Source organism: Coturnix japonica, chromosome 6 (genome assembly GCF_054131305.1).
Source record: "Coturnix japonica strain WE chromosome 6, WE-NBRP24, whole genome shotgun sequence".
NCBI lineage: Eukaryota > Metazoa > Chordata > Aves > Galliformes > Phasianidae > Coturnix > Coturnix japonica.
This window is the reverse complement of record NC_140668.1, coordinates 18,932,291-18,946,809: the sequence shown is the minus strand read 5'-3', so window position 1 is coordinate 18,946,809 and position 14,519 is coordinate 18,932,291. Positions and strand designations below refer to the sequence as shown.

The window sequence follows — 14,519 nt, the reverse complement described above, 5'->3', positions numbered from 1 at the left end:
TGTAAGCCAGCCAAACACAGAGATCTTTGAGGACAAACTAAAACAGAACAGCAGGAAGACCAACAAGAATGACTTGGTAGAATAAAGAAATACCTCAGTACTTTCAACCTCCTCCTGCAAATAGATGAAACCTCCAGTCTGTTTGGACTCCTTAGTAGTTTATTTTAAGCCAAGACTACAGTATAATCGCTTACCGAAGAAGCAGGTATATCTAGAGGGCCAGAAACGACAGTGGAATACAGCTTCCTTTTGGATCGTTTTGGCTTGGTCTCTCCTTCTTCGAGACTTTCAGGTTCGTTTGATTTAGGAGAACTTACTGCTGACATCAGCTTCTTGGCTAGAAGAAATTTGTTTTGATACATAAACCAATCAACTTACTGGTTTTGTGAGTCTTTAAATCACTGAATGCAAAAAAAGCTTCGTAACAAACTTGGTTTATAAATGACACATAAAATTTAAGTGAAAATACTCAGAAATTGTATTTGTTCATCGAGGTTCTTTATTGCTTCTATAGCTGAAACTGTTTATAGCTTCAGGTATGGCAGCTTAAAGCACGCATTAAAATGGAGTATGAAAGACAATCATGGCTCAGAAGTCGTTGGAAGTCAGAAACTTCAGCAGGAGTTAAACAACAGGCCTAACTTTCGTGCTGACAGAAGCACAAGACAGAACCAACTTTCTCTGTATACTTGTAGGTTTTCACAAATGTAATAATGAATCTCTGAAGAGACGAATGAATGCATTTACTTCATAAATCAAAGGACAACTTAACATGGCAGACAAGTCTAAGAACACATACATTAATAGCCTACAGCAGAAACAAGCCATTCTACAATGTCTAGAAAACATGGAATAAAACTTATTCTACACCAATCTTTAGAGTGTATAATAGAAGGAGAGCTTTGAATAAAATCTCCAACTTTTTGCAGTGTTTCATCCTTCTTTTTAGTCAGTCTTGAAGCATGTACTCGCTTTCTCAGGAAGTAGTCTTTTCCAGATTTCTGTTCAACAGAGATGTGAACATGTGAAACAAGAGCATTGTTTAAACTTCATTTTAGTTCAACGTTATTTTAAGTTGACATTTTGAGCTTTACTACTGACACCTCTGTTCATTATGCTGATGATACCACAACGGCAAGTAATGTAGACAATTTTATACCCTTTAGGGAGTTGTCAAAATCTCAGCTATTTCAAGGCATACGTTTCTTAAAGTTTCTTAATAAGGCAGTAGTTTCTTTAAAAGTAGCTCCCAAGCGGTGGAGTTGTTTCTTACATAAGCTGTTCTAATTACATAAAACAAACAAACATACAAAACAGAAGACAACAGATGGGAAAAATCTACTACTCATACTCTGACCATGCCAAGGATACTGCTATCACATGTGAACATCTGTTTTTAATAACTGCCATGCATATTAATGATATGAACCTTAGTTTAATACAAGGGCTTCACTTACAAAAGCACACGATAATACACTAAAGCTTCTCTTCTCAACTATTCAATGTGCAATATCCTTCCCTCCAAATCATTACACAGTACAGCCATGACACGCTCTGGGGACAGACTGACTTGCCCTTTGGTTAGCTTATGGAATTTAATAGGAAGAGCTCATAAGCATGTAAGATTCCCATTCAGGTATACACATAAGGATAAGACACTGCTTCTTTCGTGTGACCACACAATTACAGGAAGTCCCAAGCTAGCTTCAAAACTAGAACAAAAACCAACCATTTTCTCGTCACTTGCAGAGGGTGAATTAAAAGCCATGACAGATTTTGTATTTTTCGTGTTCTCACTTTTCACAAAATCCTGGGAAAATAAGACAAGTTTCAGCCATGATTCTTTTGGAAAGAACAATTGATGTCACAAAAGTGAACACTTTAAACACTTTTGCTAATAGTAGGGAAGTATCTGCTAGTGGTAACTATTCCACTGTAAATCAAATAATAAATAAGCATTCAATTATAAAAACAGGACATTAAGATATCAGTATTAGACATCTCATGATGTCTAAAAAGCTGATTTATGTCTACAGGTTTCAAAGAAAATACACAATGGAGTTAAGAGAAATTCCCTTCTCTTAAACCATTATCACTGAGCTTGGCTATTAGTTTTGTTCATTAAAGCAGTTCATTGATTAAATTCTTCAACTACTTTACTGAGGTAGAAATAGCATTTTTTTAATGCTTAAATGAGAATGGTAAAAAGGCATCAGATATTTTGTTTTCTGTTGGGTCTAGGTCATACCTCATCCATGTCATCACTTCTTTTCTTTTTTGCCTTAGGCATTTTCACTCCTAAAGGTATCATGCTGCCGTGCTGCTTTATCTCCATCTTATCAGGTTGCAGAGGTGTCAGTGGGATTTCCAGCTCCGGTTTTGGGAACCGACTAGTTTTGCCATTTTCTGCGGACACTCCAGAAGAGTCGAGGACAGTTTCCAAATGCTCCTGATAGCACAGAAGAATTTTAAGTGCAAGTGTTAAGGTAGCCATGAGATTAAAAAGCTATAAAGCATCTGGAAAAGGATATGTAAGCATTCAATTTTCCTGCTGTAAGAACACTTGTAACAGAAGGAGTCTATTTCAGTTACAGCAGAGTTTTACCCTTCTTTCCTAGAACTTGTTACATTTAAAATTATTTCCAATCTATGATCACAAAAAAAGTTCTCCATGTTAAACTGAGCCTGATACTTTACAAGTCATTTTTTCTCAAGGGCACAGACAACTACACTTTTTTTAAATAGAGAATGGTGGTAGAACTGACACGATTTTCTTCATCTCAACTCTGCTGTGTCAGAACTGGGCAGGAACAGGAGCATTTGATTCAAGTGTTCGATTAACTTCCAGCTTAATCTTAGGGAATTTGCCCTTCCTCTTCTACACTAGAGATGTTATTTACATAAGTAAGGTCCAGCTGGCAAGGTGCAAGCCCAGTACAAGTCATTAAAGAACTCCATTGCTATCTTTTCCCTGGAGAGAATACAGACATTCAAGCAATGACACCGTACTTAAGCTGAAGGCTATCATGTACCTGCTCATGGTCAAATGGCAGCAAATGCACAGCTAAGTGACAGGGAAATGTCAGTATGCATTTCCCCAGCAGCACTTACTGTCCACAATCCACCCAATCCTGTTTTTTTCAACAGGAACAACAAAGTCAGAACTGAGATCACCTGGACTCCTCCTTCTCTATGGCAGGAATTCAGCTAGCATATCAAAAATGAGTTCAGATGCTGGTTGAACACATGGAAGACAGGCTGCTGGGGACATCAGAAAATGGTAGATGGCTGCTTCTACTGCTGCTAGTAACTAGCAAACTCCAGTGTCCCAAACACAGACTAGCAGCTTTTACTACTTACACTGTTCCGACCCCCTGAGGGGAGTCTTCTTCCTCTCAAAAAGTTACCAAAGATTGTAGAAAGACAAAAAGTAGTCAGAGCCACTTTATCAGGCTCTGCTAGGAATCTGAATGGAGTATCACCACCCACTGTATTTCCAAGAATTAAGTTGGTTAATAAATACTTTGTTTTTAAAATATATGTAACTGCTATTTTATGAAAGTTAGCAATTAAAAACTTATATAGGAATGATTAACATCATCTGCTAACAAAACAATATCCAGAAATCCTGCAGAGGAAGAAAATAAGTTCAATTTGCTGTGCCCGTTTCAGTGGCTCCATGAATTTTTTCCAAGTAACTTATCTAATCATGAGCCACTTCATAAGCATTAACATGAGGAGAGTTTTCAACAGCACGTGACAAAAATTCATCACACAATTGTTTCAACAGCTTTTATTCCTATCAAAGGCTATAAAAACAGGTGATCTGATCACCTTGAAAGGGATAAATAAATTAAAACTTGGGAATTGTTTAGAGAACATGAGATCTTTTCCTACTCATTCCTTATCAAAAGCAATACAATCACAACATTTTCAGATCTGAAGTTTCATACTAACCTCAGATTCATTTAATGAAGTGAGGCTCCTAGTACATGGAGGTGACAAATAATTGTCTTCAGCTTTGCATCTTAATGGAATACTTTCTCCAGTTTTAGTTTTGCTTTGTTGTTTCCTAGGCTGTAAATATTTAAAAGGAGTAAAGATTAGGCTATGCATTAGACCTCCAAAATATCTCGAGTTTTCTGAAGTTACAGTGTAAAACCTCAAGCTCAGACGCCACATGAACACGTAAGCTGAAACACAGCACAAGTGTGGGAAGGTAGTAACATCTATTCATTGTGTGATCTTCAGATACACCCTACTGGGTCTCACTAACAGTCTCAGGCAGTATTCTGCCTCCAAAAGAGAGAAAGCGAGACATTATTTAGGGACAAAATCTGTAACGCTGGTCGTTTTGTCATCCATTCCCCCCATACTCTGCACGCTCACAGCTGCTATGTTAGAACACCAAAGGCTAAACCTCTGCCTAATCTTCAGCATCCACATACGAATACATGGAAAACTGCATGGAAAAGTTCCATAATGTACACAGAGAGATGGTGTTCTAGTAAATAAAATATTTTTGAGAAGATGAGAGCTCATGCTTGAGTGGAAGACAAAAAGAACCAACAAGTACTCATCACTGAATATGTAGTTAAAGGACTATATGCTAAGAAAAATGATTCCAGCTCCAGTATCTCCTAGGAAAACAGAAGAACAAAAAGGGGTTAACAAGATGTTAAGTACTGACTTTCTCTAAATATAATCATACCTTTTCATTTACAGAGTCATTCCTTCTACTTTGTCTTTCTTCAAGTAAAGGTATTTCTGGCAAACACTGAGGGCTACTGTGGTTAATGTGTTGTTTTAATTCCTTTATAAAGTCATCTTTGTCAGCCAGTTCTTTTCTTAACTCTTCTATCACAGTTGCATTATCCTAATAAACAGTAAAAACTGCTGAGTTGTGGGATTGGCAAAAGGAATTAACACACACAAGCAGTATTGCAATTACTTAGTAGCATCAGTTTTAGAATTGCAGGCTAGAACACTTAACTATTCAAGAACAGTAACATTTCACGGATTTGTACGGTCACTGTTACAAGTGCAGTAGTCACAGAATTGCCTGGGAAGTTGTAATACAATATATTTTGATTCTTCTATTTTACTTATGTGCTTCAGCCTTCATCTCCCTTAAGATATAATAACCCGAGCATTTATTTGTTCCCAAATCTTCGGTACTGTGAGAAAGTCGGCAGTTGTAGGGGAAGTTTTGCTATGAGAACATCTTTCTTCTCAGAGAAAGTGAATCCAAACATTCTCAAAAGAGCACAACTCATTTAGTCTTCTGTTTAGCTTCTGAAATTCTATGCTACGGCTTAGATTGGCTATCCTGATTAAAAGCTGGATGTTGAAATAAGAAATGCAACTTCCAGAGATCATCCCCCCTCTGCTTTTTGATGCTTCCCTTAATCTCTCTCCACGTCCCCTTCTGTCTTTTCATGCCATTGTAGATACTACCTCAGAGAAAGCAAAGAAAGTAAGAAACCTGAGACAGAACTACTGTCTGAGTATTGAGCCTAGCTTGGGATCCGGAAATGCTGTGAATTATCAGAAAAAGCTACAGATGTCCAGTATGATTGTAGGATCATAAGCATCAAACTGACATCTGCTTATCTGAACTACTGAAAAAATTGAAATTTTAGTAATTAACAGAAATTCTGTTTCTGAAGAACAAAAATAAAAGCTGGTGCTTTTTTTGGTTAGTTGCACATGATGTCAATACGACAGTGTTCAAGAACAGAAGCACACCCAGAATACAAAGAGCAGGTACAGGAGTCTTACAGAATTTATGGGTAGCTAATCAGGTAGGAGGAAAGGAGAGCTGACCTTGCTTGAATCCTTTAAGGCAGATTGTCTCAGTTCTGCTATTTCTGTCTCTTTTTGTATGGCATTAGAAGCCAAAGTTTTGAGCTGTTCTTCCAAATCTTCTACTAACTGATCTCTCTCCTCACGCCACTTTTGAAGATTATGGTCCTTTTCCTCCAGCTCCTATATTTCATGTTGAAAGAAAAGCATACACAGTAGAAACAAGCAGAATCTTTAAGACAGCCTAGAATTAATAAGTTTTTCATATAGCATAAATAAGGACTCAAGCTGATAAAAAGAGTTTATGGTAAGACATTTCAATTAACATATCGTGATGTCACTCAACAAGATCAGGTTATATGCATGTATTATATATGTATTTACTATGCAGATTATTGTATTTAAAGCAATCTGCCAGTGCTCTGTAGTGACTAATTATTTGAATATCTTTCATGGTCTACCGCTAATTTCAGTTGGCCACTTTCATTTTGCTCCAATTTTTTTTTTTTTTGACCTTTTTCCTGTTGCTTGGAAAAGGTGCTCTTAATTTTTATTAAATGAATGATGCAAGAAAAATACCTGTTTAAGTTGTTGGATAGTATAGTCTTTATAATCCAGCTCATCCTTAAACTGGTTATTAATCCTTTCAAGTTCTTCCATCTTGTTCCTGAGGGATTCCTCCACAGAACGCATCGTGGACACCTGTAATGTAAGCACAGCTCACGGTTCATTAAAAGACTTCTGTAATCCAACCTGGCCAAATACTTCTTTGTTAAATAAAGAGGAATTCACAAACAAGTGCTGAGTAGGAAAACGACAGCAAGTGCAAGGTTACCAAGGAAGACATGAATTCATTTTTAAGCTTCAATTTTCCACCCCAAGCACACCCAATAAACTTTCAGACTAAGATCCTGCAAAATGGGTTTTAAAATATCTACTTGTTTAATAATTAAATTTTAACTATTAACATCACTGAAGCTGAAATTGAAGAAAAAAAATATACATGCTTATATTAAAGAGCCTCTGGAAATTAGTCTATTTCTCTTCAAGTAAATAGCATTCTTCTTCCCAGTTATCAGTGTTTTTTCACAAGACTTAGGTTTTAGGCTTTGGAGTTACCACGGATACCAATGGCAAGTCACCAGTAACTTAGAGATAATAACAAGTCCCCTCCAGAGGCAGATTAGCTATTCTCTTCACAAACCTTATTCCAGACTACTAACCAACTTTACTTTCCTCTGTTCATTATCTATGCGAAACCATGTTTTAACTTCTGGTCCCCTCTAGAGCTTCAATGGCAACTTTACCTAAGATTTGCTGCTAGCCACACTAGTGTGAAATTTCCAGCTTCATAGTTAAAGTTTGAGAAGTTTTAACAGCAGAAAGCCAAGCATAATCTTACAGAAAAAAATAGCTCAGTTGACTACAAACCTCGCTTTGTACTTGCTGAATTTGTTTCTCGGCATCAGAATGTTTGTCTTTTAGATCTGCATACTCTTCTTCTTTCCTCTGCAAATCTTTTTTCAAATTCAGTACAAGGGCAGAACTCTCAGAAAGAATATTTTCTAGCCTTATGTTAAAAATAAAGAGACAAAGAACATTACTGTTACACATCTCATGGAAACAGCAATTACAGCTTAATCCATGCCCTGCCTGTTGGTTTCTATTTGTAAATAGACTCTTAAATCTATCTAGACCAGTGACAAGATTTAAACAATTACTTTTGAATTTCAGCTTGCTTCTCATAATCAGATTCTGAAGCAATAAATTATTCAGATGCTATTCTGAGGGATGGACAACAAAACCACCAGAAATCCCCATATTATTCTTTATTTCCTTGCACACTCCTGTTTTCCCTTGGAACTCAAGTAGCATACCAAAGCATCCTAAAGTAGTAGTTTGGCCATTGATAAGCATGCAAATGCATTAAGTCGAAGGGATGTTCCCATTAACTATTTTTAACTCTAGTTCATTCTCAAAGGGCTCTAAGTTAACTCAGTGGTTACTTACGATTCTATACGTTGCACTTTCTCCATTTCACTCTTTTCCTTTTCCCGAAGAGAATGTTTCATCTGCTCCAAGCTGTTTTTCAGCTGCATAACTTCTTGAATCAGATTTGCTTTTTTGCTACTTAACTCTTCAAACTTTTTGTCTGCATTTGCAGACTTCTCCTGCAGAGTTGCTGTAACTGTCTCCAGATTAACAATAATAGATTCTTTTTCTTTAAGTAATTCATTGAGTTTTGACACATTGTCTTCCATTGTCTTGGAAGCCTCCAGGCGATTCAAGCTCTCTTATTTTTACCTCACAGTTGGCAACTTCCTCCTGAAATTGTGCAATCACTCTCTGATCTTCTGCAGTCTTTTCTTCAAACTCCAGAGTTTTCTTTTCTATTTGCTCATGTAACTGATTCACAAGATCATCTTCCTGACTAGTGTGAGTTGTAATCTCACATAGCTTCATTACAAGTTGACGATTATGATTTTCAGCATTATTCAGTCCCGCCTTTAGGTTTTCATTGTCTTGAAGCAGTGCTTTGATGTGCTGACATTTTTGTGAGGAAACATCAACAATACTTCTGCATACTTCCCAAATCCTTTCAAGACTATAGTTAAAGGAGAGGTCCTGCACAAGATCTGAGATGGAAGAAGTCTGTGACTGAATGCATCCAGAACTAATTTGAGATGTCCCTGGCTCATCTTTTTCACAGTCTGAGGAATCCTTTACACTGACAAAGTCAGTACCGATGGCGTGAAACTCTAAGTGACATTTGTATAATTCATCTAATTTGGTCCGCATTTCTTTTACTTGTGACACTTTATCAATTATATATTCTTTGGCAACTTCTATGTTGTTAGTTAGTTGGGCATTTTTGTTTTCAAGTGTCATATTTATAGATTTCTGTTCATCCAGTTCAGAAGCAATTTCCCGATAGTCAGCTTGACCCTGCAGAATTTGTTCACGGAGGACATCAGCTGTTTCTTCAGAAAAAGAAAGCTCAATACGCAGGCTTGTTACCTGCTTACTGAAATCTTCTTTTTTATTTTGTTCTCTTCTGCATTGTTCTTCAAGCACAGTTAAATGATGTTCCAAGATTTCAGTTCTTTCCCTCAGTGCTAGTACTTCCTTTCGGTACGCGGAGCACTTTTGTTTCATGTGTTCAATTGTCCTTTGCTCTACAGTGTTCTTTTTCTTTCTCTCATTTACAACTACTGTAAAACAAACAAACAAACAAACCAAAAAAAAAGGGGAAAAGGAATGTAGCTCAGATTGATTAAAATAATTATTACATAGCAGTTCACAACACCAAGTAGCAACTTCTAAGTGAAACACTGTCGTAATATGCAAGCCATGCCCTCACATCACATAGTATTTGATACTAGTGAAGGAATTAAAGTCCTCTGAACACGTAATCAGGTGCCTCAGATTTCTATACAGAATTAAGAGCAAAAGGTTTTCAGGCTGGAAGAACACGTTTACCATGGCACTACTCAAACCTTCAACTCCACACCAGTAGAAAATCTAATTAGATTTAAGAAACATGGGAACGAGATAGATAATTCACAGCTATATTCTTTCTATCTTCCGTGCTTCAGCAATCCCTATAAGGCAGCCAGGAATCACTCCATCTACATCTAAATGGTAGATAAACAGTTCTCTAAGAAATTTCATTCCAACTCACAGTCCTCTTACTTTCAAAAGAAAGATAAAATCCTGGACAAGTTGATCACTTAAGTGTTGATATCTGTCTCTCTTATTCAGTTCATCTCTAAACAAAATATGAGGATTCCTACTTCTGTCCACACTTACTCTTTTGCATATAAAGTTCACTCATAAAGTTGTACAAATTTGCAGATTCAAGTTTCCATAAATATTCCATTAGCTTGGGGCTGTTTTTTTCTTTAACTGGTGAGCAATTAGCTAAAATCACATGCATTTTCTTTCTATCAAAAGCGACTTCTGCTGTATTTCATCATTGCTTTAGAATCCAGTTATGTCCATTCCATAATATGCATACTTTAAGTATTAAAAAAAATAAATATAAGTCAAGACTTACTAGGGATTGTGTCACCACAACAATATATTCCATGGTGATTCTTGTACAGTCCTTTTATTACTACAACTACAGAAATGCAGAATTTTATAGCGCCCACGTGCAGGCTGCATTACATACAGATTCACATGTACTGCATGGAAACAGCCTCTTAACTCATCTAAGGAGTTTTATATACAGCCCTCAACTGATTTAAAAGTCATACTGAAGAAACAGCAGTGGCATATTCCACCCCAAACCAGGTTTTGGGTTTTGACTGCTGCTCCCAGCAACACTAGTGAGGGGAATATGATTTATAAGTAATCTAAACACTTTATGCTGAAAACAACAAGCAAGCACTAAAGCAAGATAAATAAGACTAGGGAGAAGATGTGTAATGTTCAGTCTAGAAGCTCCTTACACAGGAAGTAGAGAAAAAGCATTATTACAGAGCATAGGAAACAAGACCTAAAAGCTCAGAGAATGGTGTAAATACCCTGAACTTGAAGCTGAGATAACCTAGCATCTCCTAAAACACTTTTGCTCGTGCTACTTATATAACTAATTCTACAAAAGAACCAGCACAACATACCTGTGCTCATTGTTCTACTGTGTATATTTAACATAGCTAAAGAATATATATTAAGAGTTTTTTGAAATTGGACGCTATTAATACTCACAAATAGAAGAAACTTTTAAAATGATTGAATACTCAGTACTTCTTAACAGAAAACTTCATGCTGACATTGTGACTATCAGCTACCCATTTTAATTCCTATGTGGAGCATTGCTGTCATTAATTTTTAAATGAGAGCTTTGGTCATATGATTATAACAAACCCACTACTATTTGGAGTATGGAGGAGTCCACATCCCTCCCTCAGTCTCTGGTAAGATGCTTATACGTGATGCCATTCAGTGGTCACATTAGGATTCAATATTTATGCCAAATAAAGGCAGCAGGGACAAATCATCCAAGAACAGCATCTCATCCAAAGAAGGCCTTGACTTTCTCCCTTGCACATATTTTGCAAGAGGAATACAAGAAAGGAAGGGAATACAGCTAAGTTTTAGATTTTCCCTTCTACATTGTATATGCCTTCCGTAATTCTAGGAACACTGATGCTCAGCTGTGCCCAGAAGTGAAGTTAAATGCATCAGAGCTTATCCAAACCATTTTGCTCAAATATTGCCCATGAGCGAGCAATTAGCAGGTCGTCAACAATTTTGATAGTTGCTTCAGGAAAAACAAAACAAACAAACAAAAAAAAGCACTTGAGCAGCTGATGCTACTCAGAAGATCAGCAACAGCAGTTGAAACAATCCTAAAGAAACTGCTTTAAAACTATTACCAAATCTGCAAGTGCATCAACAGATGAGGAAAAAGCAGCAAAAAGGAAAAAAATAGTGCAAAAAACTTTTATTCTTAAGCATTCAAAAATGAACAGCATAGGACCTTCTGAAAAAGGGATATTTACATAACAGTTACTTCTATTTACAGTTTAACACAGTGGCTTTTCTCCTTATACCATAAGGTAACGTGCTTCACAGCCTTTTGCTTCCTATCCGGAATAGGAAGCAATTTATTGTTTTGGAAGACACCCTGTTCAACGATGGAAGAAACTGTACCTTTCTTTGGAGGTGGCTCTTCCACAGTAGGCTTATCTTCATCAGTACTGCGCTTTCTTCCCACTTCCAACTCAGTTTTCTCTTGTTTCAGTGCTTTAACTGAAAGCACTGAAAATTGGCTGCTTTCAGTTCCTTTATTAGTGTTCTCTTCTGCCGGTTCTGCTTTAATGGTAGTTAAATGGTAGGTAGTCTTTTCCTGTATTGATATAAGATCAGTTACATTGAAGCTTAACAAAAGGAGCACTTAAGTCTCAGTAATCTTCTGTAGGCAAATATTTACACAAAACCATACAGCTAAAATATTTACCCAGTGACTCTATAGACATCAGTTACAAATCTCAATAGCAGACAGAACAAGTACACCTTCAGATAATGACAAGTGCAATACTCAGTAGAGTATACAAGGGAAAGCAAGAGCCTAGCAGGTTACAAAGTAAAAGACTTGCACACAATCAAGCGTTTACCAGTTTATCAAAGAATTTCCTGTTTCCAAGAAGTTAACAAAATTACAAACATGGTCAAAGAGCAAATGGTCAGCTCTCATACAAGTTCATCACATCACACTTCTGCTAAGCTGCTAAAATCACTTTCATCGTGACAGATATAATCCAACCTTAAAGCTTAGTCAGCTCTGTCACGCATATTTTAGATTGTGTCCTTGACCACAAGTGAAGCTTCCTTACTTACAAGATGACGATTGTTAAGCCATGCTGGCACTGCCAAGGACTGATTATTCATCTTTAGTAGCTTATGAAAAGAAAAGCCTCAGAAGTGTTCAGGCCACACAATCTCACAGATAGAGTTGGAGCCTTGTTCTTGGAAGAAGTAATAGGTGAGGACATGACTACTCATCACAGTCAGCTTTAATACCATGGAAATACTAAGTTGCAGTGATGCAGACAGTCAAAGACTAAGAAGGGTCAAGTTGCTAAGCTTACAAGGTTAGAGATCTGAGTGACAGAATTAACTATAAATGTTTTCAGAGCTACTTCAGGCTACCAAACATCAAAAAATGAACAAAAACCACCAGAAGTGGTATGCACACATACTTAATCAAGCTAGTCTTCACATATTCAGTAGCTCGCAGTACATTAGTCAGGATAAAGTTTTATGGACTGCATAGAACGTGGAGATATCCTGACCATTCATACTCGTACTTCCAACTCTACTCAACATACTTTTACTGTTGCTCTTCCTCTGATGTAGGAGTGTGAGGCAGGAGTTAATGGAACACGCTGATATTTTTGTTGTTTGTGTTAACAACTACCTTCAGATAAATTTGAATTGTTTACAATTTCAAGCGAGTACCAGCTACATACAGAAAATCAGTTTTCCAAAAATGTGTTGATTACAAGCATAGAATTAGTGTTTTTCTTTTTTTGTATAAGGATACGGAGATGTGTAAAACTCACATAATCTTTTACTTTTTCCTCTAAATGAGATTTTAAGTCTTGTAGCTCTGTAATAATGTCATCTTTCTGCACCACGATGTCCATTAGCTCTCGAACCCTTTCATTTTGTGCATTCATTTTCTTAGAAATAAAAAATAAAAAAAATTCAGTCATCAGTTTCTAATGTAGTGTTAAGTAGCTGAATTACACAATGCATTAAAGGCAAATTCAGTTAAGCTAAGCTTGGTAAGAAATCTATTAATGGAGCCTACTGGAATAGCATTTTAAGCTACCACAAGTTGGTATTAAAACAATTTTACACAACATCTTCTTGATAAAGTTACCTCAGTTGCTTCTTTAAGTTGCTCAACAGACTCATCCAATTTAATCATCTGCATTTCAAAGTCTGTAACACACAGAAAAGGTTGTATTACATAAGTAGCCAATAGATAGTTTATTAAGTAATCATTTTTTCCAGATATTCTAACGTTTAGGTAGCTTTTGAACAGATTAATTAATTTGCATGTGGTCTTCACTTATTGGGAGTGATTCAAAAGTTTTCTATATTTCTTGGAACGAAAACATTGCATCAACAAGACATAAAGAAGAGTAGAGATTACAATATAAAAGTAAAAATCAAGATATAGACATTTAACCCCATACTTACGAAAGCGTAAAGCTGCTAGTTGCAGTTTAAAGGAGAGGGGGAAAAAAGAAAAGAAATAACCAAAAACCGTGGAATTGCTGAACCTGAATATACACAAGGAACAAACTATCACTTATCTACAGGCTATGGTTCCAAAGGTAGAACATCTCCTCTAATTCCTACTCAAACTGGTTATTTCTATTTTATATTAATGAACTATTTCTGTCTTCTACCTTTCACATCGCATAACTCACCTTTGTTCTTCTGCATTAGCTCTTCTTCAATTTTAAGTAGTTTGGTGTTTTCCTCTGTTAGCTCTTCTTTGGTCTCCATCAGTTCAAAGTTAGTTTTCTCCAGCTGCTTTTCAAACCAGCCAGTATCTTCCTTCGGGTCCCCCAGGGATACAATGGAACTATGTGCTGCCTCAGCTTGCTCTTTAATATCCATGACATCATAATGCACAGAATCAAGAATGCCCTCAGGATCAACACAGGTGTCAGGCACTATGCTATGTTCTCCACCCTGAAACGTAATTTATAATCAGTTAAAACTGGTGAATAGCTGACTACATAATAGCTGTTATTTCTTCAGATAGTCTGGATAGCCACTATGAAGACAGCCATACAAGAAGTTTTTAATTTCAGCTTCAAAACCCACCTCACAAATTCACATACAACATGACAGTGATTCGTATGGGGGGAAGATAAGTGGCATTCTAGTAACAGCTAATATATTTTATAGTATTTGATGACCACGCTCCCTTTTTTTTTTTTTTTTTTTTTTTTTTTAAATATTACCCCAGATTGTTCTCCTTCAAATTTAACGTACAAGTTCGGACTCCCCTTTTCTTTGTATACAGCGTAAATTTTCATTTTGTGTTGCAGAAACAAGGAAAACGCCCAAATTCCCAAAGCTTTCTGAAACTGTTCTTAAGGCTCAGCAACTATTCCTGCTAGATGAAGAATAGATGTATCTTGCTCATCATACAGCAACACAGCATGCACTTCTTTGTAAAC

At 36.6% G+C, this 14,519-nt stretch overlaps 2 protein-coding genes across 4 annotated transcripts; both read right to left on the bottom strand.

Moving 5' to 3' along the window:
• Window positions 1–376: 376 nt before the first annotated feature.
• Window positions 377–6,501, bottom strand: LOC146760463 (kinesin-like protein KIF20B). Of its 3 annotated transcripts, none has more exons than XM_085551607.1 (6): window positions 6,385–6,500; window positions 5,827–5,988; window positions 4,712–4,876; window positions 3,958–4,077; window positions 1,730–1,810; window positions 377–1,001 (listed from the first exon to the last, which is right to left on the bottom strand). In XM_085551607.1, the coding sequence occupies exons 1-6, from the start codon at window positions 6,496–6,498 to the stop codon at window positions 801–803; spliced, it is 843 nt and encodes a 280-aa protein (XP_085407733.1). In that variant the 5' UTR covers window positions 6,499–6,500; the 3' UTR covers window positions 377–800. The 3 variants fall into 3 exon arrangements, with proteins under 3 accessions (XP_085407733.1, XP_085407734.1, XP_085407732.1); XM_085551606.1 differs by lacking the exon at window positions 1,730–1,810 and adding an exon at window positions 2,249–2,449 and having other exon boundaries at window positions 378–1,001; window positions 6,385–6,501; XM_085551608.1 differs by lacking the exons at window positions 1,730–1,810; window positions 4,712–4,876 and adding an exon at window positions 2,249–2,449 and having other exon boundaries at window positions 6,385–6,501.
• Window positions 6,502–7,174: 673 nt separating this feature from the next.
• Window positions 7,175–14,395, bottom strand: LOC146760462 (uncharacterized). The gene is made up of 6 exons (XM_085551604.1): window positions 13,758–14,395; window positions 13,202–13,263; window positions 12,879–12,998; window positions 11,467–11,662; window positions 7,816–9,017; window positions 7,175–7,375 (listed from the first exon to the last, which is right to left on the bottom strand). The coding sequence occupies exons 1-5, from the start codon at window positions 13,948–13,950 to the stop codon at window positions 8,038–8,040; spliced, it is 1,551 nt and encodes a 516-aa protein (XP_085407730.1). The 5' UTR covers window positions 13,951–14,395; the 3' UTR covers window positions 7,175–7,375; window positions 7,816–8,037.
• Between the last annotated feature and the right edge of the window lie 124 nt (window positions 14,396–14,519).